The sequence below is a fragment of the Gallinula chloropus genome (assembly GCF_964237585.1).
Source record: "Gallinula chloropus genome assembly, chromosome: 2".
In the NCBI taxonomy this organism is placed as follows: domain Eukaryota; kingdom Metazoa; phylum Chordata; class Aves; order Gruiformes; family Rallidae; genus Gallinula; species Gallinula chloropus.
This window is the reverse complement of record NC_140086.1, coordinates 158508969-158528752: the sequence shown is the minus strand read 5'-3', so window position 1 is coordinate 158528752 and position 19784 is coordinate 158508969. Positions and strand designations below refer to the sequence as shown.

The 19784-nt window shown below is 49.6% G+C and overlaps 2 protein-coding genes across 2 annotated transcripts in view; one reads left to right on the top strand and one right to left on the bottom strand.

The window, feature by feature from the left end:
• DLEC1 (DLEC1 cilia and flagella associated protein) overlaps positions 1–7603 on the top strand; it is a gene marked incomplete at its 5' end in the record, with an annotated part of 43026 nt that extends 35423 nt beyond the window's left edge. The window contains 7 exons of the mRNA XM_084280577.1: positions 388–482; positions 575–659; positions 1281–1481; positions 2328–2489; positions 3382–3535; positions 4135–4255; positions 6532–7603. Of these exons, the coding sequence (XP_084136703.1) occupies positions 388–482; positions 575–659; positions 1281–1481; positions 2328–2489; positions 3382–3535; positions 4135–4255; positions 6532–6655 (942 nt within the window). The 3' untranslated portion in view covers positions 6656–7603. The remainder of the gene's footprint in view (positions 1–387; positions 483–574; positions 660–1280; positions 1482–2327; positions 2490–3381; positions 3536–4134; positions 4256–6531) is intronic.
• A 40-nt stretch (positions 7604–7643) lies between these two features.
• Positions 7644–19705, bottom strand: ACAA1 (acetyl-CoA acyltransferase 1; the record flags this gene model as incomplete). Its single annotated transcript, XM_084280578.1, has 12 exons — positions 7644–8777; positions 9704–9849; positions 10705–10760; positions 11291–11470; positions 11558–11748; positions 13475–13555; positions 13962–14060; positions 15681–15723; positions 16710–16789; positions 18229–18286; positions 18587–18680; positions 19493–19705. 12 exons carry the CDS (start codon positions 19703–19705, stop codon positions 8702–8704), a joined length of 1317 nt encoding a protein of 438 aa, XP_084136704.1. The 3' UTR covers positions 7644–8701.
• Positions 19706–19784: the final 79 nt, after the last annotated feature.

Sequence of the window (19784 nt, the reverse complement as noted above, 5' to 3'; positions counted from 1 at the left end):
AACCTCTTCAACAGCCCTAAGTGTGGCTTACAGGCTAAGGTGAGACTTGAACAGTATTTTACACATTGCCCTGTGATTCCCTGACATGAATCATTGCTAGGGTGCACGGAGTAATGAATGAAGGCTAATATTTAATAAAAAGATCCCTAATATTCCAGATTCCTGGAAGAAGAAACATCTGCATCTGTATTAACCGTGGCCAGTCAGAGTTTAACAACTGCTGAGCTTTTGCTGTTCCTTGCACATTGCCATCCTGTCTCATGGACAGGCAATACAGTCTCAAGCAGAAGCCTATTTTGGCAAACAGCCTCTTGGGCTCCAGATAGGGCTTCCAAGTTTTAGTGCTGGTATTTTTACACATCACTTGTGTTTTGATTCTGCTGTCAGCTTTCGAAGACGGTGCCTAACAAAGTGCATCGCAAGCACGGCTATGGAGTTCCACCACTGCGGATAGACCTGGAAGCTTTCACAAGCCATGCTCTGTAAGTACCAGCACACTGAGGGGCTGCCACAGTCACAGAATGCACCAGCCTGGAGGGCAAGGCTCTGACCAGCTCTGATTCTTTACTCTCAGGTTAAAAGTAGTCATGGATCATGACAGAGGAATGGTGTTTTATTCAACGGCAAGCGATCTCATACCAGATCAGCCTCTGTTAGGAGTAAGTATTTCACACACTGCTGTACTCAGTTGGTTGTACTGCTGTGCTGCTGTAAGGATGCAGAGCTGCATGCACACAGTTTTTAAAATGCTTCTTTATCCCCAGTAGCCTCATGTTGCAATTTTGGGCTTTGGAAATATGGTGTTTGTAACCTCAGGAATTTAGAACCTTTTGTCTTGCTAGAGCCAGTGTCTCCCCTGTGGTTCATGTTATTGCACATAACAAGATAGGTAAAATAGAAGGACTATGAGTACTTACTAGCCAGAAATAAGCAATGCTGAGCTCAGACAATGCCTGATTTATAAGTCTGTTTCTTTGTAGGGGAGTTTGTGAGTAGAAAACCAAGTACTTGTTTTCAGAACATAAAGGTCCAATAGCAGCATGAGTCACTTAAAGCGGTGCGGTCAGTTTGTGACTCTTGACATTCAAAGACTTTTAGACTTTATTACATTTGCATTTTGGTTTCATACTCCAGAGATTTTGAAAAGAACAAATAGAAAATATTGGGCTGCTTTGGGGTAAAGTCCTTCAGATCCCTGATGGCGCTGAATGACCAGACAGATCAGCACGAACCTCTCAAGAGAGTTAAAACTGACCAGTTTTGAATCATTTCTCCACCAGGTTTTGACAGATTCTGTAATGACTCAGAGTTTGAAACTCATCAATTGCACTAAGGTTCCTCTGTACTTCAGGCTCCTTCTGTCTCCACCCTTCAGCCTGTCCAGCACAAATCCCAAAAAGAGCACCAAAACATCCCACAGCAAGAAGGAGGGAAGAGAACAGCAACCACAACTTGTACTTTATCCCCAGCAAAACATGTTGGTAAGCTCCAAAGTAACAATCCTGTGCCAGGAGAGATAGTTTAGTAATTGATGTGCTAGCGCGGTCCAGATGGACCACAAGAAAAACACAACCAGTATAGAAAAAGCCCAGTTTCAGGTGAAATAGTGGTGTACTAGCAAATGTTAATTACTGTTATTTTGCCTGCTGTATTGTGGGTACAAAATACTTTTATCATCCACTCTGACCTGCTGCAAAGTCCTGCAGTCATCCCTGTGCTTTCTGGAGCTCACCTACATTGATAGCTATATATATATATGCTGGACAAATTAAAAGGTTCCTGAAGACTGCACTCCCTTATTTCCTTAAATCAGATGCAGGCAGTGCAAACAGAGCAAAATCTGCTTCATTTTGGGTGTACACCAGTGACATTCAAGGAGTAGAGAATTAGCTAGGGTGCAAAGAATGAGTAACAGTTGCATTTTGAAGTGTGCTTCTCATTTTTCAGTGTTCATTTTGACATAGACACACACACATATCTTAATTCTCCATGTGTGGGAAGAAGGAAGATGCATGTTTAAGATGTTTTTGGGAATACAGTGTTTGTAACCTCAGGAATTTAGAACCTTTTGTCTCACTAGAGCCTGTCTCTCCCCTGTTGTTCAGAGATCAGCTGTTCACCTTGTCGCTCTGTGTACTGGGTTCATAGGAAATAGCTGTGGTTTTTTGATAATAAGGCTTTGTTCCAGTGGGAATTTGGTTGCTGGCATGACACCTTCAGGCTCCAGTGGGAAAATGTGAGCTTGGGCCTTCTAGCGGTGTTTACTTTGGATTTCCTGCTCGCAGTGTCTTCTTATGTGATGGTCATCTGAATTCCTCTTCCCACAGGTGAAAGTGTCATTCCACACAACTCTGGAGTTACTTACCTATCAACATGTGCCAGATACCCAGCTGCTTCCTGGAGTCCAAGTGCTCCAGTCTGAGAACGGAGAGAGAAAGCTGAAATTTGATCAAAATCTGGTCATTGAACATAGTGACGGTGCTACCCAGGTAGGATCAGGACACCTCTGGGCCCTGAGAAAGGGCTGTGCCTTATCAGTACCTCTGCTTGGAGTGATTTACTTGCCAGTTGTGTCCTCCAGTTAAAGTGAACGGCCACGGAGTCCCAAGAGGAGCTCACAGCCCTCCGAGCCCGCAGGTGACTTGGGTCAGCACCACCCAGCTCTGCCCCGCGTGACAGCCTCGGGGAGAGGGCTGGGTCACGGGGCAGTGAACCCAACCCAACGGGGACTCGACGTCCTCCTGAGACGCGGGGTCAGGACTGGCTCAGCGAACACGCCAGCGGCTGAGTCACCAAGTGTTGCCTCCTGCAGTACCCGAGCGCTTCCCGAAAGTCTCCTGGGTCTGTCTGTCTCATGTGGTGTGGTCACAAGCCCACACGTGTCTAATGACCGATCTCTTCCAGATGGAAAGCTATAACCCCCCAAGACTTCAGCAGCTCAGTACGCTGCAGGCGTTGATTATTTTTTCCCCACTAGGTCTTTGAGGACTGATCTATATGATACAGTCAGTATAGTAATAATCTTGGGCACTCCACACAAATTAAATGACTCACAGCGGGCCATACACAGTCCCAAGGGACAGTGAGATGCTGTAATGTCTGCATCTCCTCAGAAAGCCCTAGTAACAAATCAGAACGTTCCCTCTCTGTTACTTCATTAAGACCACAGCGTCTGGTTTGAAACACGTATCCCAAAACAGTTAAAACAAGCAACAGCTTGTTCACTCCAAGCTGTAGAATGGGGAATTGTTCTGTGTTCTTTTGTAACAGGTTCAGCTGCTCTTGATTCAGTGCTGGAGGTAAGAATGATCCAGCTGTAGCAGATACTAAAGCCCTACAAAAACAGGGTGGGCTTTTTTCCCCCTTTGCTCTGTTTTGCAGCTGGTCCCAGTGACTGCATACCTCACCGTTCCAGCTCTGGAGCTCTCTTGCGACAAGGTTGATTTCCAGACCTGCTTTAGTGCACAGACCAAGACTGAACACGTCTTCCTGTGCAACAGGAGTGGCTGCAGAAGTTACTGGACTGCTTTGCTGGGTATTCTGGTTTTGCAATTGGATTTCCTTCCTATATAGTTTCACTGTTGAGTGTTTTTTATGAGTAAGGCTGCGTGTGTTTACTCAGTATATAGCCAATGTATGGTCGTGCTGGCTACAAACACAGCAGGTCTGCTTCTGCTCTTGCTTGTGTGGGGTTGGTTGGTTGGTTTGGGGTTTTTTTTTCTCTTTTGCCATCAGTGTATCTCTGCTGATTCCAGCAGTTACTCCAGGTTTAACCAAAAGATTGACTCACAGCCCTCTCAGGCAGTGGACGTGCTTTGCTCATCTATAATACAAACTTAAGAGGCAACAAGCAGCAGCTCCTCATGTGTTTGGTTGGAGCTTGTGCCCAATGGTGTTAACAACAGGTGGGCTTCTCAGCAGATAAGATCTGGGCCTTTTTATTTTGACACTGATCATTTCCCTTGATGAGAGAATGGAAACAGAAACTGGCTGCTTGCATAGCATGCTTCTCAGAGTGGAGGATGTGATTTATTGGTTGGCTAGCAAGGAGGTGCATTGCTTTGAGCACTATGTGCTGCAGGAGCTGACACAAGGTGTTTATGCTTTGGTTGATGTTTGCCCCCTTTGCTGCAGATGAACAGGGAAAGCCAAACAACCTGCAAGTATTTTCTGTCTCCCCTACTAATGGCATTTTGGAGGGACATGAAGGGGACCCACCTACCAAAGAGATGCTGCAGATCAGCTTCACTCCAAGGTATGGTTCACATGGGACTGGAATCTCACTGCTGCTGTTCCCTGAGCCCAGACTTGTGGTGTGAGTAGGCAGGGCAAGCAGAGCAGTTCTGCTCTCCTCTGCTGTCCTCAGGCTGATCTTTTCACTCCTAACACTGTCCAATCCTGGGCTTCCAGCTGGTACTTTTTCCATATAACCACGTTCCCTACGCTGCTCCCATCTGTGGGGTTTCCTCTGGAATGAGCACTCAGAATTTCACACTTTAGCCAACACTCTACATACCACAGGATAAAATCCCTTTCTTTAGGGCAATGGCTTCAGCAGAGGGCAAATGTTGGGGCTGTAATTCAGTGCAGGTGCTGATAGGACAGTTTAGTCCTTTTGGCATCCAAGATTTTATGAGAACAGTTAAAAAACCTTCATCTGGAATAGTTCAGAATTCCAGTAAAGCATCTGTTTGTCATGCAGGGAAGTTCAATGGCTTTTGCAGTCAGTCTTGGGGATCCCTCACTATAGTTTACATGGTTTCTCTCTACAAGAAACCTTCTGAATTTCACCTTCAGAGTTCCTCCTGATGCAGCAAATAGAGAAGAACATTACTCCAGCATGGATACAATGTGGTTTGTCCTTGTTTAGCCTGGTGTAATGTTTTAACTTAATAGTCATGTTGGTATTTGCTGGGGGTAGGGGGGAAATCAGTATATTTTTGTTTCCTCTAGTCCAAATGTTTTCTGCACAAGAAGATGATGCAAGCTGTGGGCAATGACAGCAAAGGGAAAAGATGAAAATTACTTTCTTTGTCCTAGAGACAGATAATATTGTTCTAATTATGTTTATGGGCATCTTTTCATAATCTTTTGTCAAGGCTAGAAAATTGTTGTGAATGGAAGAGGCAGAGACCCAGAGCCTTTGATTTCTTTGTGCTAATTAGGGAGGTAGAACTCCTGAGAGAAAATTCAGCTTGCATTACAATTCCATTCTTGGAAGCTGTCACAGGGTGGCAGAAGGTTTAAGACAGTCAAGTCTGTCCCTGTGATTTCAGCAAATGGTGAATGCTGCTGACAGGGAAGATTGAAGCAGAAAGCTGCAGGTGATGCAGGACTGTCCTGACCTAGGGCCCTGGAACCCTTGTGAGCTCTGTGTCACTGCAGCCACTGAAATCTCAGTGGGACAAAGCCCTGAGCAGCTGCTCTAAGCTGTCCCTGCTATGCACAGGGTGGTGGCCCAGAGACCTCTCTGTGCTCCCAACTACTTAAACTTTTCTACAGTGCTTGTGAATACAGCATCACAGAACTGTAGGGGTTGGAAGGGACCTCCAGAGATTGAGTCCAACCCCCCTGCCAAAGCAGGGCCCCTAGGACAGGTCACACAGGTCGGCATCCAGACAGGGCTGGAATATCTCCAGAGAAGGAGACTCCACAACCCCCCTGGGCAGCCTGTCCCAGGGCTCCCTCACCCTCAGTGTGAAAAAGTTCTTCTGCACATTAGTGCAGAACTTCCTATGTGCAGAAGCACCTGAGGTGCTTCTTTTTGTCTGGCAGATACACTAATGAGCATGCCTCAAAGTACCAGAAGGCAGATGATGCTGCCAGAGTCTGTTGAGCTCCAAAGAATTCCCTGCACATCATTAGTAGACACATACAAGGTGTGAGGTGATTTCAGTAATTCACCTCCCTAACACCATGGCCTTCCTGCTGCAGAAATTTTGTGAGGGAAAGCTCAGGCTGCTACAACAGCTGCCACCCACAGCCACAGAGCCCCAGGAGTGCTGGGTAGCATTAGCTGTAGGCAAGCTACATTCTTGGGCTAAGTGGAAGTTACACAGAGAATACTACACTTGCTGTAAGCTTTCAGATGTTCAGGTATGACCTGAGCTCCCTTCACTGCCCTGCTGTCTTCAGGGAGTTGATGGAAACATTTCCATTTCAAACTTTGTCTTGGGGATGAGTTTTCCCACGGAGGCAGCGCAGGGGCTTCCTCCCAAACATGAGCCCCCAGCAGAGCTTCACTTTATTTAATTAAACCAGAATGTCATGAGTAGGAAGAGACCCACATTCTTCTTTCAGACATGAAGTTCACAGGTACAGCCCAGATCCCATACATAGCCATGGGCCACATCACAGCGTCATGGCCACCCATGGCCTCAATGCTGACGTTAGAGACCAGTGCTTGGGACTAGGAGCACTTTACAGCTTAGGGCCCCATCCTCCCCTTGTTCCTCTGTGGAGGAACTACTCATCCTTGAACCCAGAACTACACCCAGCTGTAACTAACTGCCTTTTGGCTCTGCGTTGTAGGAGCGACATTGACTACGAAGCCATTGTGACCATTACTGGAGTGCTGGGTGAGAAGCCTTGCAAGCTGCACCTCAGGGGACAAGGCACACATGATGGGAAGTATGAAGAACTGTATTTCCTTTAAGCACCACGCTCTGGGACATGTCAAGGTAATGGGTTGGATGCTGATGTGTCACCAGTTGAGCCTGTATTTTCATCTCCTTCAGCTGTTTCAATAGGGACTAAAATTTCATCAGAATAAAATTCTAAGCTATGATGAGAAAAAGCTTTGAAGAGAAAACACTCCTGGGCTCATTCTCTGCTGGCGCCTTCACTGCTGCACTAAGCTTCCCAGGCTCTGCAGGAGAATCCTTTAAAATTCCAAAGCAGTTTTGGTAACAGGCCAACCCCCCCTGCCTAGCCCAGGGTGCTTCAACCTGCAGCTGAAGCCTGTCCCTACCTTAAGAAGCAGCTTTTGTTTATTTGACATTTAAATGGTCATTGCCACATAATAAAAAAGCAAGAATTAGTGAGCAGGCCAGCACTCCCTGAGCTGTTTTCTTGGTGCCTTACATGGAAAGGGGAAGAGCCAACTTTCCCTGGACTCCCTGGAAAATCACCAACCTGTGTGTTTCATCATGCCTGGGTATTGAGAACATCCCCTCCAGCGACAGAGGGAGGAACCCTTCTTCCCTTTCTTTCCCCCCACATGGTTCCCATTTACTCACACTTCTCTTTAAATGTTTTGAGTCTCACTTTAGCTAAAGGTCACTGAAATTCCCACTTCTGAGCCTGTGAAGTCTTCCACTCCCATCATATAAAAGGTTTTGGGTAAGAGCAGCATGTGTGGGGCTGCAATCCATGCTGGAGGAGAACAAAAGCTGCACAACAGCTGCCTTCTGCCTAGTTTCCAACAGAAACTGAGACCTCATCTCAAACACAGGAACCTCTGTGAGAAAAGAGGATGCCTGAAGATGTCAGTGCCTCCCTGTCCCCTCTAAGTGATTTCATCTTTTTGCTCTAAAACACAGCATGTGTGACTGCTGGGCGAGCAGGCCTGGGGATGAGAGAATATCAAATACCTCTGACTAATCCTGACCTTCAACTACCACTCATCATGAAAAGAAAACAAATACATTGCAAGAACCCAATTGCATTATTAAGTGCAAAATAACCAAGAGTCAGGACAAAGAACTTCAGTCTGTGTTACAAATTTAAACTTGGTAACACATCAGTGATGACGAGTCTTTCTCAAGCTGTTAGCTGGGAGTTCCAGCACTCTTCCTGCTCATGAGAGAGAGAGAGAGAGAGAACTTTACAAGGTGAACTACACATTCCTGACAGCACCAAAGTGGTGAGATGTCTACAAAGTGCTTGCAGTAAGAGTAATGCTGACATCTCTTTGGTGATCAGTAAGTATTATTAAGCATAAGCTTCTCCTCTAAGTTAGTCCCACAAGCTGATAGTTAGAAATGTGCTGTGAAAGCTGGAACAGCCACTTTCACACTCCTGGCTGCTGGCATTCAGCCCAACCTTCCTCCTCAGGCACCTCCTGTGCAGGTCACACCACTCTCCTTCCACATCCTCACTGGAGGCTTCACAGCAGTGGGTGACAGCAGAAAGTGACAGCAGATCCTGGGGCACAGGGACAACCCCAGACACCAGCTCATGGCTGGGGCAGGAGAGACACCCCTGTGCAGGAAGCAGGGTTAGATCTTCTCTTGGCTGTCACAGGTGTCGCTCTAGATGTCTTGCAGGATGATGAAATCTTTGAAGAAAACCCAGGAAAAGCCTTTTCTTGTGCACAGATAGTTTTGGTTTCAGTGCTGCCTTTAGACAATTTGTCACACCAAAGTCCTGTACTGTGAAGGAGTTCCTTCTCTGAGGGTGTTCACTGAGTAAAGAGAGAGAGAAACGTTCCTACACGCTCTCCCTACACAGGGGCCTGCAGCTGAGTTCAGCTGAACTCACCTCTCACGTCAGGCTGCTTTTCAGCTCTGAAGCAAATGCCAGCTTTGCCTTTCCCACCCGCTCAGTACAGCTGTGCCATTCATTTGACTTCTCAATTTGTGCCTAAGCTTTATAGATCTAGAAACAAATCCCTGTCTTGATTTCACAGCACCAATCACTTGCTATTACTAGAGAAGGACAGAGAATCAGCCGTTGTGTCATTGTGGCAGCAGGCTGGAGTTTAGTTCCCTGGGTACTCAAACACTGCCGCAGCGCCCATGCCGGTTCCAATGCACATCGAGACCACTCCGTACGCTCTGAAACCAACACACAGGGGGAATTAAGAGAAACACAGGTCAGGTTTAGATCATCTGAGGGAAAATAAAGAGCACACTGAACCTGAGCTACCCACTGTTCTAACTCTTCAAACTCTGGAGCAGGCCCTGGTGCCCCAGAGGTCTTTTGGGGTGTTGTTTGCAGAGCATGTGGACAGGGGTCTTGCTGCCTGCTTTGCGGACAGGAGTGTGCTGGGAGCGAGCTCCTTCCCCCCTGCTTCAGACATACCAGCAGTGAGGTCGAGCTAGGAAAGCTGCTTGGATTCACATGGGTTAAGGAAGAAACTCTTCCTTTCCTGCCTCTTACTGTGGCCCTTCACCTGGCTTTGGTGTGTACTGCTCAGGGTACATCTGGACAGTCAGATGATGTGCAAGAGGCTTTGTGGGAAAGAGGGGAAAGTCTGATTTCAGAGCAAGTTCTTCCACTGCAGTTTGAGATGATTTCATATTTCTGCTGGAGTTGCTTGGCATTTAACAGCCTGCTCGTGCTGTCCCTCTCCCCCTGGGCCAGGGCACAGCCACCCTACGGTGTGTCCCCAAAGGAGCAGGGACAGAGCCAGCCCCCACCAGAGACCATGTTGCTCCTGCATGTTGGGAAGAGCCCAAGTGCAGGGACTGAACCATCCCAGCCCCGTGCAGCCCCACCAGACCTGACCCCTGATGTACCGCATTAACGCTGTATGGCAGCAATGTCTACTCCAGGGCCCTGCACCACTGCTGGCCAGGAGAGACTCTGCATTCATGTGCAAGACACCAGACAGCCCTCTGGCAGGAGAGGCACTGGGAATTCACATTCAAAGCCATCATCGGAATGGAGAACCTTAACCCAGATGGTTGCCCTATGGTTACTACTGAGCTATTACTAACCCCTGTGTAACATAAGGCTAACTCCATTCCTCTGCACTCACCTCTTCCCTCTGCGCTTCAGTTCATTGAGCAAAGTCACGACTTGACGTGCACCAGTACAGCCCAGTGGGTGCCCCAGTGCTATCGCTCCTCCCAGGGGGTTGACCTTCTCCATGGGAATGCCCAGCTTTTCAACACAGTACACAGCCTAGAAAGACAGAGGAAAGGGTTGCAGGGAGATGCTCTGGTCTCCACTAGTTCTCAGCTCACCTGCAGCACAGAGCCAAGAGGGGTGCAGGGAGGTCTGGTGATCTCGAACCTCTATAAGGAGGGACAGCAAACCATCTTAGGGGCTTCCATGGTGCAGCTAACATCTGATCTGACCCTGCCCTGGTGCAGCTTCATGCCATTCCCCCTTGTCCCATCTCCTGTCACCTGGCTGAAGAGACCATCACCCATCTCTCTACAACCTCCTTTCAGGTAACTATGATAAGGTCTCCCCTCAGCCTCCTCTTCTCCAGACTAAACACCCCCAAGCTCCCTCAGCTGCTCCTCATATGATTTGCCCTCCAGCTAGACCGTTTTTCCCAATGGAAAGGAAGGGAACTACATTACAAAACCAAAGCACCCCAAGTGAGCCAAGACTTCATCTCAAAGCGAGCCCAGGCGCTTTCGGACAGGCACGTCACACCTTTGTGGGAGACACTGAAGTTTCTACCTTTCATTAACTATGATTTGGGGAGTGCAACACATTCACACTGACACCACCCAGTACCAACAGCCCTTGTGAAACAGAAATTGTGCAAGTTGGTGGGAGGATATGATAGTAAAGATTACATCCCCCTTCAGTGACATATTTGTCTGACTTTTAAGTATTAAGCTGTATAAGCAATGTCTGGTGGCTTTCCATCCTGAAGGAGAGGGAACAAACAGCATGTGCACATTATTAACATCTGGCTGAATATGTAATATGTGGAACAAGTTTAAAACTTAATTTGGAGACTGAGCTGAAATATACTCAGCTACCAAGCAACGGAGCAACTCAAACATGAGGATCACTCACCTGGCTTGCAAAGGCTTCATTAATTTCATATATATCGATGTCATTCAGAGTGAGACCTGCAGTTCAGAAAAGACAGGATTAAAAGGAGGTATTTTTACACTATGACTACAGCAAGGAGAATAATTCACTCACAACCTCCCTTCACAAATTCTAGCTCTGCTCCACTACCACCAAGACGAGAGGGATCTTGGCTCCCTGTGGGGTGTCTACATTTGTACAGGTGTTTCTGTACAATGATGCCTAAACACTGCAAAACATCACAGCCTGTGACACTGTGTCACTGAGTTTCCTTAGATTAAATGTGATTTGTTTGCAGAGGGGTTACAGATTGAAGGGTATTTTGGGCCTGAAAGAGAAAACTGTAGCTGAGCATGTGAGTACAGCAAGGAAAGGGGGCACACGACAATGATCACCAGCTGGAAAACTTATTTAACCCCATGAGCATGGTAAATTGAAAGCCTTAAGGGATCCTTAAGCTCACTGCTCCTAGGGCTGCACAGGTGAGACAGACATAATCCCACGTTTCAGGCCACAGAGGCTGATCTGCCTTGTGCTGAATGCTGTATGAACAATGAGTGGTTCTTACCTGCCTTCTCCACAGCCACGGGGATTGCGTAGGCCGGTCCAATGCCCATGACGTCAGGTGGGACGCCGACCACAGCAAAGGACCTGAGCACCCCCAGGACTGGGAGTCCCAGCTGTGCTGCTTTTGAGCGTTTTGCCAGGAGAACAGCAGCTGCTCCATCGCTGACCTGGCTGGCATTACCTGTGGGAAGAGATCTCTTAACACCTAAGCACATTATATTACAAGGCAGGTAAAGCACAGGAACAACATAAACTGAACAGGGCTGACCTGCTGTAGTGCTGCCATCCTCTTTGAAGGCAGGCTTCAGCTTTGCCAGGCCTTCCAGGGTGGTGGAGGGCCTAATCCCTTCATCTTGATCCACGGTGATTGTTTTTCGGTTGCCCTGATTGTCTGCGACAGTGGTCTTCACTGGAACGATCTCACTTCGAAACAGTCCCATCTGCTGAGCTTTTGCTGCTCTGTTAAAGAAGAGTTCAAGAGGTTAAAAATATTCTGGAAGTGGTTTGCAAGGGAACAGATGTCAAGGAGACCAATTAAGTAAGAGAATGAACTGAGGTGTGATGGGGTACACAGGCACATCATCACCGAGCAGTGGACAGGACAACCAGCAAGTACTTATTTCCATTCATGGACAGACAAGCTTCTTACCTCTGTGTCACAGGAAACTATCATGGGCAATCCATCCCAAACCCAGCTCACAGGATCTCACACTTCTGAGCAAGAAAACAATGAATCCTCATGTTCAAACACCTAATTCTTAAGTTTAAGCAGGACAAGTGGGCTAAGCCTCCACGTAACGCTTGTCATTTCTGACAAGTGAAAGAATAAGGTCAAGTTTCACTCATCCCTTGGTTTTGTCCTACTAAAGACAAGTTGAGCTTTAAACCACAAGCTTCAGGTATAATCTTCTGGCATCTAAATGTAACTTTTGAACCCAAAAAGACTGCCATTTGCACTGCATAGTTCAATGTGACTATGTAGAAGGGTATCACTTAATTTAGCAGTAACAGTGCAGTGAAGATAGGGTCTGGTCCCTGAGGGAGCAGCATTAGCAGCAAGGAGCAAGTGGCTGAGTAAGTAGGCAGAATGCAATTAGCTAAATTAGAATTAGCTCAGGTTTGATCTTTCATATCAACAAGGTATTTAAAAGCCTCCAGAGTAGAGCGGAGGGAGAAGATTTACCTTCCAGCAGCAGGGCAGCCTGCACAGGAAACACAAACCGAGACTGAAAGCTCATTTTACCTCCTCATCACCTTACACTTTTACCAATCAAATGAAAATATTTAAAACTCCCAGGTAAGTGAGAGTTTGGGCAAGACACTGCAGGACAAATCAGTACCTCAGCAGACATCCGGAGACCGAGGCCAGAAAGTCACCCCTTCCCTCACGCGAGGCGAGGGTCCCGTTCACATACCCTGTCCTGTTATCAGCTCCATGTCAGTGAGAAAGCCTGGCATGCCAAGTTCCCTGGAAGCTGGGCCAGAATTTAAAGGTTAACTGGCCAGTGCAGCGCCTTCCTGTGTTAGATAAATAATTGGACCGGGGCGATGCTTAACCAGAGCTCTGCAAGTTGGTTTAACTCATTGGTGGCACCTGCTGCTGGATGCCAGGGATCAGCTTGTTTTGGCAGTGACAGAACCAAAGGGGAAGGTTTTTAGAGGCAGAATTGGACTCGCTCAGAGCCAAACACCTGCAGCAGAGACAAGCTGCTCTTCTCAAACTCAGCAGTTCTCCACACAGAGCCACACTTAAACACTCCCCTTGGAAAGGTTCTTTCTGCCGCCACTCCCACGTTCAGTTTCAAATGAGACTGAGCCAAAGCCACAAGGAAAACACCGCACTGTACACTCAGTTCACAAACCTCACCAAGGTCTGTATCCTTTGGGGGCTGAAAAGCTGGGACACTTGCTGCTCTAGGCTTACAAGCCTGGTGATACGTGCCCAAGATCAGTCACACAATCCCCTGACCAGCTCTGGATCAAGGTTTCCTCACCACACAACCCAGACACATGCTCATCTCCGCTCTGACCATCTCAAGCCTCTTTACTCACCACTAAGCTTTGGAAGGAAAACACAAAGGCTGCACTTGACCACTCTTGGGAAGCAGCAACGTGTTTTCCATCTGTGTTTATTCCTTAACTAAAAGGTTTCAAAGTAAGAAGAGAATCAAAAGAAGGCATTTACTTTTGTTGGGAAGCCAAGGCAAAGGCATCTTGCTTCTTTCGGGAAACTCCAAACTTCTCTGCCACGTTTTCTGAGGTTATCCTGGGGAAAACAACATCACAGAATTAATCCAACAACTCATCTAACAGACCTGCACTTGGCTTCTACTAAGACAACAGAAGGTACGAGCAGCAGCTTCAGTCAGGAAGCTAACTGCTGCCTTCTCAACTTAGAACTGCTCGATCCTGAATCAAATCTGTAACGAAAACAAGGTTCAAAATCCACTCTCAAGCGTTTGCTCATCAAGCCACTGAGCTGAAGACAAGGACACCTTTTCATCAGAGTCACCAATGAATGATTTCACACAACTCATCTTCTGCCACCACCAAGGAAGGTGCCGACACACAGAGATGCAAGCGCTCTGCGGCCAGACTGATGTGAAACAGTACAGCCACTGAGCTGGACCACCTGGAAAACCCTTAAAACTTTGGGAAGGGGAAACACTTACCCCATAGGAATAAGGCAATCCCGAGCTTTGCTGTTTTCCATCATGCTGGAACTGATATCACCGGGGTTACCCGCACTTCGGAGGGACATCGTTTCCACACTAAACACAAGAAGAATTTGCTGCCAGAGGTTTCATACTGTATTTGTGGCAATTGCTTGGTTAAGGCTGAGCAAAACTCTGTCTCCTGCTGACACGCTCGCCTGTCCCCCTACAGAGACACAGCTAGTGACTGAGAACTGGCTGAGGCAATGCCAGGAAATTCCTGGAAAATGCTGGGCAAGCAGGAAATAGGGCTCTTCTGCAAGCAGCTCTCAGGAGCCTGCAGTGGTTCCAAGGCAGAATACTGCATTCTGCATTGTCACTTGGGTCCTCTGCATGTGCCAGGGTGAGTCCAGTCATGGGCAGAATACGGCTTGGGACAACCCCCAACCCATGGCAGCTATTTGTAATACAGGGATTTTGCACCTTCTTGGAGGACCCTGAAGGGCAGAGGCAAGAAACCTTCCCACAATGCAAGGTGCTGGCTTGCACACCCAAAGGTGCAAGGCTACCCAGGGGGGGTTGTGGAGTCTCCATCTCTGGAGATATTCCAGACCCGTCTGGACACCAACCTGTGCAACATGAGCTAGGGAGCTGCTTTGGCAGGGGGGGTGGGACCTGATGATCTCTTGAGGCCCCTTCCAACCCCTATGGTTCTGTGATCCCAAACCCTCTGAGCCTTTCTGTACCTTCAAGCTCACTATTTTGGCAGCTGCTGCTACTAAACACTCCTTGAAAGACGTAAGTTAAAGTAAACGAGTGAAAAGCACCCCACAGAGCACTGAGCCTGCTTGAGAGGAACAGGCCTGTCTTGTTGAGCTGTTTATTTCCCAGCAGTCTAAGGAAGGGTGTTCTCAACATCAGATCTTGCTCAACCAGGTACACAGAGGTGTTGAGAAGTTGTAAATAGAAATACTTTCCTAAGGGCTCCCGGGGGCTGATGTACAATAACAATCAAGAAAGACTTAAGAGTTACCAAGGCAAAGAAAAAGAGAAACCCATTATTTTAGCCCCAGGATTGCAGTTCTTCTGAAGTTAACATGTATATGGTCACTAGCGTTACTCCAATGCCAACCTAACATCTGCATGAACCTCTGAAAAATAAACACTTCTTATTATGTCGGGACCGAAGCAAAGCTCAACATGTCCTTCCACTACAGAACATCATCTCTTCTTGATCTCTACAACAGTTATTAGCATAGGAAGGACATGAATTTATCCAAGAAAGGAGACTGGTTAATTGAAGATTAGTTAAGAAGCTAATTATGACAGGCTCCTTTAAGCTGTCAGAACTCTGCACACAAGTAGTATCCTGCAGAGGACCTGAATGAAACATGCTTGTTAGAGATGCTCAGCCTCTTCTTGCAACCCCACAGCCATGTCACCGAGCCCAGCGCTTCCATGGGAAGTGATTTTAGAGCACCCTCCCTCAGACCTTGAAGATCACCATTCCTGCTGCAGAAGTCCTCAGAAGCCTCTGGAAACACGTGAATTGCACCTGCAACCACCACTTAAACTCAGGTCCTAACGCTAAGAGTTTATTCCCTGCTCTGTGGAACAAGGACAGTGTTTTCTTTTGTGGGAAGACAGGTCTGTTGGGAAGGGGGTTGTAATTCCTTGCATGAGAGCTGCTGCTACCTTCAGGCAGCCTAAGCAAGAGCCATAGAAAGTCCTTCTTACCCGCAGGCTAAGCCGATGTCATACGATCCATTTCGGATGCCACCTGTAACAGCAGCACACAGACACCCTTAGTGTCGTTAGCAGCAAAAGCACTTCCACCCCAGCTGCAGTTTCACAACCACCCCAGGCACCAGCTACACCCAAATGGTGTGTTCCTGCACCCTCCCACCTGCCAGGTGGGCCAGGTCAAGGAGCTGATGGGGCTGGAGACTACCCGTGACCTGACATGGAACCACACAGGCCAGGAGAGGGACCTGTCTGGAAGCTGTCTGACCTGGAAGCCATGGTAGAACTCATCTTCAGAAAATCAAGGTACCTATCTAGGGGTAAACTCACCCACTCAAGGATATCACAGAATCACAAGGTTGGAAAAGATCCTTAAGATCAAGTCCAACTGTTCCTGTCCTATGGTAAACCATATCCCTGAGCACCTCATCTACCCATCTGTTAAACACATCCAGGGATGGTGACTCAACCCCCTCCCTGGGCAGCCTGTTCCAGGTCCCAACAACTCTTTCAGTGAAGAACTTTGTCCTGACTTCTAATCTGACCCTGCCCTGGTGCAGCTTCTTGCCATTTCCCCTTGTCCCATCTCCTGTCACCTGGCTGAAGAGACCATCGCCCACCTCTCTACACCCTCCTGTCAGGTAACTGTAAGTGGTGATAAGGTCTCCCCTCAGTCTCCTCTTCTCCAGGCTGAACACCCCCAGCTCCCTCAGCCGCTCCTCATAGGACTTGCCCTCCAGCCCCTTCCCCAGCCTGGTTGCCCTTCTCTGGACTCACCCCAGGACCTCAGTGTCCTTCTTATGGTGAGGAGCCCAGAACTGGACCCAGCACTCAAGGTGCAGCCTCACCAGTGCCCAGTACAGGGGCAGAAAAAACAGCATTCAGCCCTCAAGATGCTGAAGACTCCTAATAGCAGGGAGCTTTATCACTATTTTTACTGCTCAGAGAGACTGTGGGACAGGAGAAACAAGCACTTGGGGTGGGACAGGCACCGAGTGTGATCCGAGTGTCCACACCACTTACCGGCTATATTGATAATGGCCTGGAGCCCTGAGGAGCACTGCCGGTTCACGCTCGAGCACGGCACCGTTTCTGGGATATCACTAGAAAATAAGGCACGATGGGCAAAGGCTCAGTGATTAAAACCACACAGCAAACTAAACCTCTGAAGAGAGCACTAAGCCACTCCATTAAATTTTAACCCTCAAGTTCAAGGCAAATCCCTTTATGTATCTGTTGACCTATTGGGTCCTGCACCAAGGCAAACCAAAGTTCAGGATTTCCACACTCGGTTTGCAAGCGGCTCTGAGTGCTGTTTCCCCACAGGTCTGTCTTCTGGGAGCCAAAGAACAACAGACTGGTTTGGGTGGGAAGGGACCTCAAAGTCCATCTAGTCCCACCCCCTGCTACGGGCAGGGACACCCTCCACCAGCCCAGGGTACCCAAAGCCTCATCCAGCCTGGCCCTGAACCCTGCCAAGGATCCAGAGGCAGCCACAGCTTCTCTGGTCACCCTGTGACAGGGTTTCACCATCTCATCATAAAAAATTCTTCCTTGTATCTAATCTAAATCTCCCCTCCTTCAGATTAAAGCCATTCCCCCTTGTCCTGTCACTCCCTGCCCTTGTAACCAGTTCCTGTCCAGCTTTCCTGGAGCTCCTTCAGGTAGTGGAAGGTGCTGTAAGGTTTCCACAGAGCCTTCTTCCTCCAGGCTGAAAAATCCCAACTCTCTCAGCTTATCTCCATAGCAGAGGTGCTCCAGCTCTTGGATCATCTCTGTGGCCTCCTCTGGACCCACTCCAACAGCTACATGTATTTCTTGTACCAAGGACCCCAGAGCTGGACACAGCACTGCAGGTGGGGTCTCACCAGAGCAGAGCAGAGGGGCAGAATCCCCTCTCTCAACTGGCTGGTCACGCTGCTTTTGATGCAGCCCAGGACACTCTTGGCCTTGTGGGCTGCAAGTGCACATTGTGGGGCCACACTGAGCTTCTCATAGGTTCTCACCACACAGGACCCTCCTGCTCTGGAGCTCTGACTGGAGCCAGAAATCCTGAAAAGCTCTGCAATGCCATCATTTCTGGTGGGCTCTATCTGCACCTCTCCGAAGTGCTGCTTGCACGCTGACTTACAGAAGCATCACTTGGCAACAGACACTGCCTGGAACATTTGGAAGCTGGGCTCCAACTCAGTGTGAGCCATCAACTCCACCACTGGGCAATGAACAGGAAGACCTGAGATTCCAGGTGGTTTCAGGCCCATGCAGAGAAGCACAGCCTTCCAGCAGAGAGCCAGAAGCCCCCAAAAGATCTCATGTTCTGAGGCTCAGCACAGGCTGCACAGATCCAGCAGCCTGACCTCTGCCTGCCTGTCCCTTCCCAGCAGCGTCCTGTTCTCTGCACACTCGATTAAAGGCTGATTTCTAGGCAAAAGGTGATTTGCTGTAACTTCTTAGTAAGGAGTGTGCAACCTCTGACCCAGTGCTGTTCTGTAGCCAAGGCTGGAGAAAGGAAGGAGGAACCTTGATCCCATTGAGAGTTTACCTTAGAAACTGTGCAACTCTTGCAATCAAAGCACCAGCTCCAGGCTGCAGGACATTTCCTGAGTGTAAAGACACAATTCCAGTCAGTAATGTGATTCCAGAGGGAAATGGCACCCCATTTCCTTCGCTCTTTGCTGTGGGCATCAACAGGACGTTAACATCATCACAGCCTGGTACCATCTGGCACCCAGACTGGGCAGTTCCCCACCACCTGACACAACAGTTGTGAAGGACACACCAATTTCATACACACTAACCCCTTCCAGCCCCACAACGCCTGGATTTATCCCGTGGGAAGCCAGGAGCAGCCTGGCTCGGAGATCCAGAGTTTCAAGTCTAGGCAGAACTTGCTCACTCACCCACACAGATGTCTCCCAGGACCTCAGGACGAAGACTGACATCTTGAAGGACGGCTGTCATAACAGCAGACAGCAGCTCATCAGGGGTAGTATCCTAAAAGCAGAGGGGATTAGCACTGCTCAGTGAGCACCACCAACTGCCCAGTCACCGGGTCTGACTGCTTCAGAGGACGCTGGCACAAGGCTGAGGCAGCTCTGCTCCACTTCCCAGCTGAGGATGGTTCAGTAATTACTCGGTGTGGGTTTCAGCCCGTGTGCCTTGCAGGAACGGAAGGCTCGGCTCCCTCACCTAGCTCAGTTTCAGATGCACACGCTTTGTGGGGCTTTCAGAGCCAAAGGGCTCTGGGGTACGCGCTGAGGCTCAGCTAGAGGAGCCGCTCAATTCCTCACCGAAGGCCCAGGGTGCCCCTCAGCTGGTGGGAGGCGCTGGAGGGTGGCAGGGGACATCCTCGGGGGCCGGCACCCGGCTCTGACTCAGCCAGTGCCCCGGGCCCTGCGCTCGCCGCACCCGGGTCCGAGCCAAGCACCCGGTACCCAACAGCCGGGCTGGGAAGGGAGATGCCGCCGCTGCTCCGGCTGGCGGCAGCGGGGACGAGCGGCGCGCTGAAGGCCCGGCCCGGGCTCGGGGGCAGCCGGGAAGCCCCTCGGTCCTGGGCCGCTCCGGGGGCGCCGGTGGCCCTGCCCCGCCCGGCCGCGCACCCCCCGCCACTCAAACCCTCAGCTCCCGGGCAGGGACCCCCCTTCCCCTCCTTCCCTCCCTCGCTGCGGGGAGCTCGGCCCGACCCAACGCTCCGGGGACAGCGGGAGACCGGAGGCCCCAGCGCCAAGGGGAGAGGCGGGCAGGTCACGGCCGCAGCACCCCGGGAGCGGAGCGGGGCATGCGGGGCACCCCGTCCCGGGCCGTACCTTGAAGCCCCCGCGCTTGGCACGGCCGATGGCGGTCCTCCGCCCGTGCACCACCACCACATCGTCGGGGCTGGCGGCCCGCGGCCAGACCCCGGCACGGCTCCCGCAAGGCGCGGCACGAAGCCCAGTCCCGGTTCCCGGAGCGGAACCGGCGAGGTGCCCCAACACCCGCTGCACCCTCCGCGCCGCCCCGCCGCCCGGCGCCGCCGCCATCTTGTCACAGCCCGCCCAGCGCGCGCGTGCGCGGCGGGGCTCGCGCCTCATTTGCATGGACCCGCCCCCTCACTCGGAG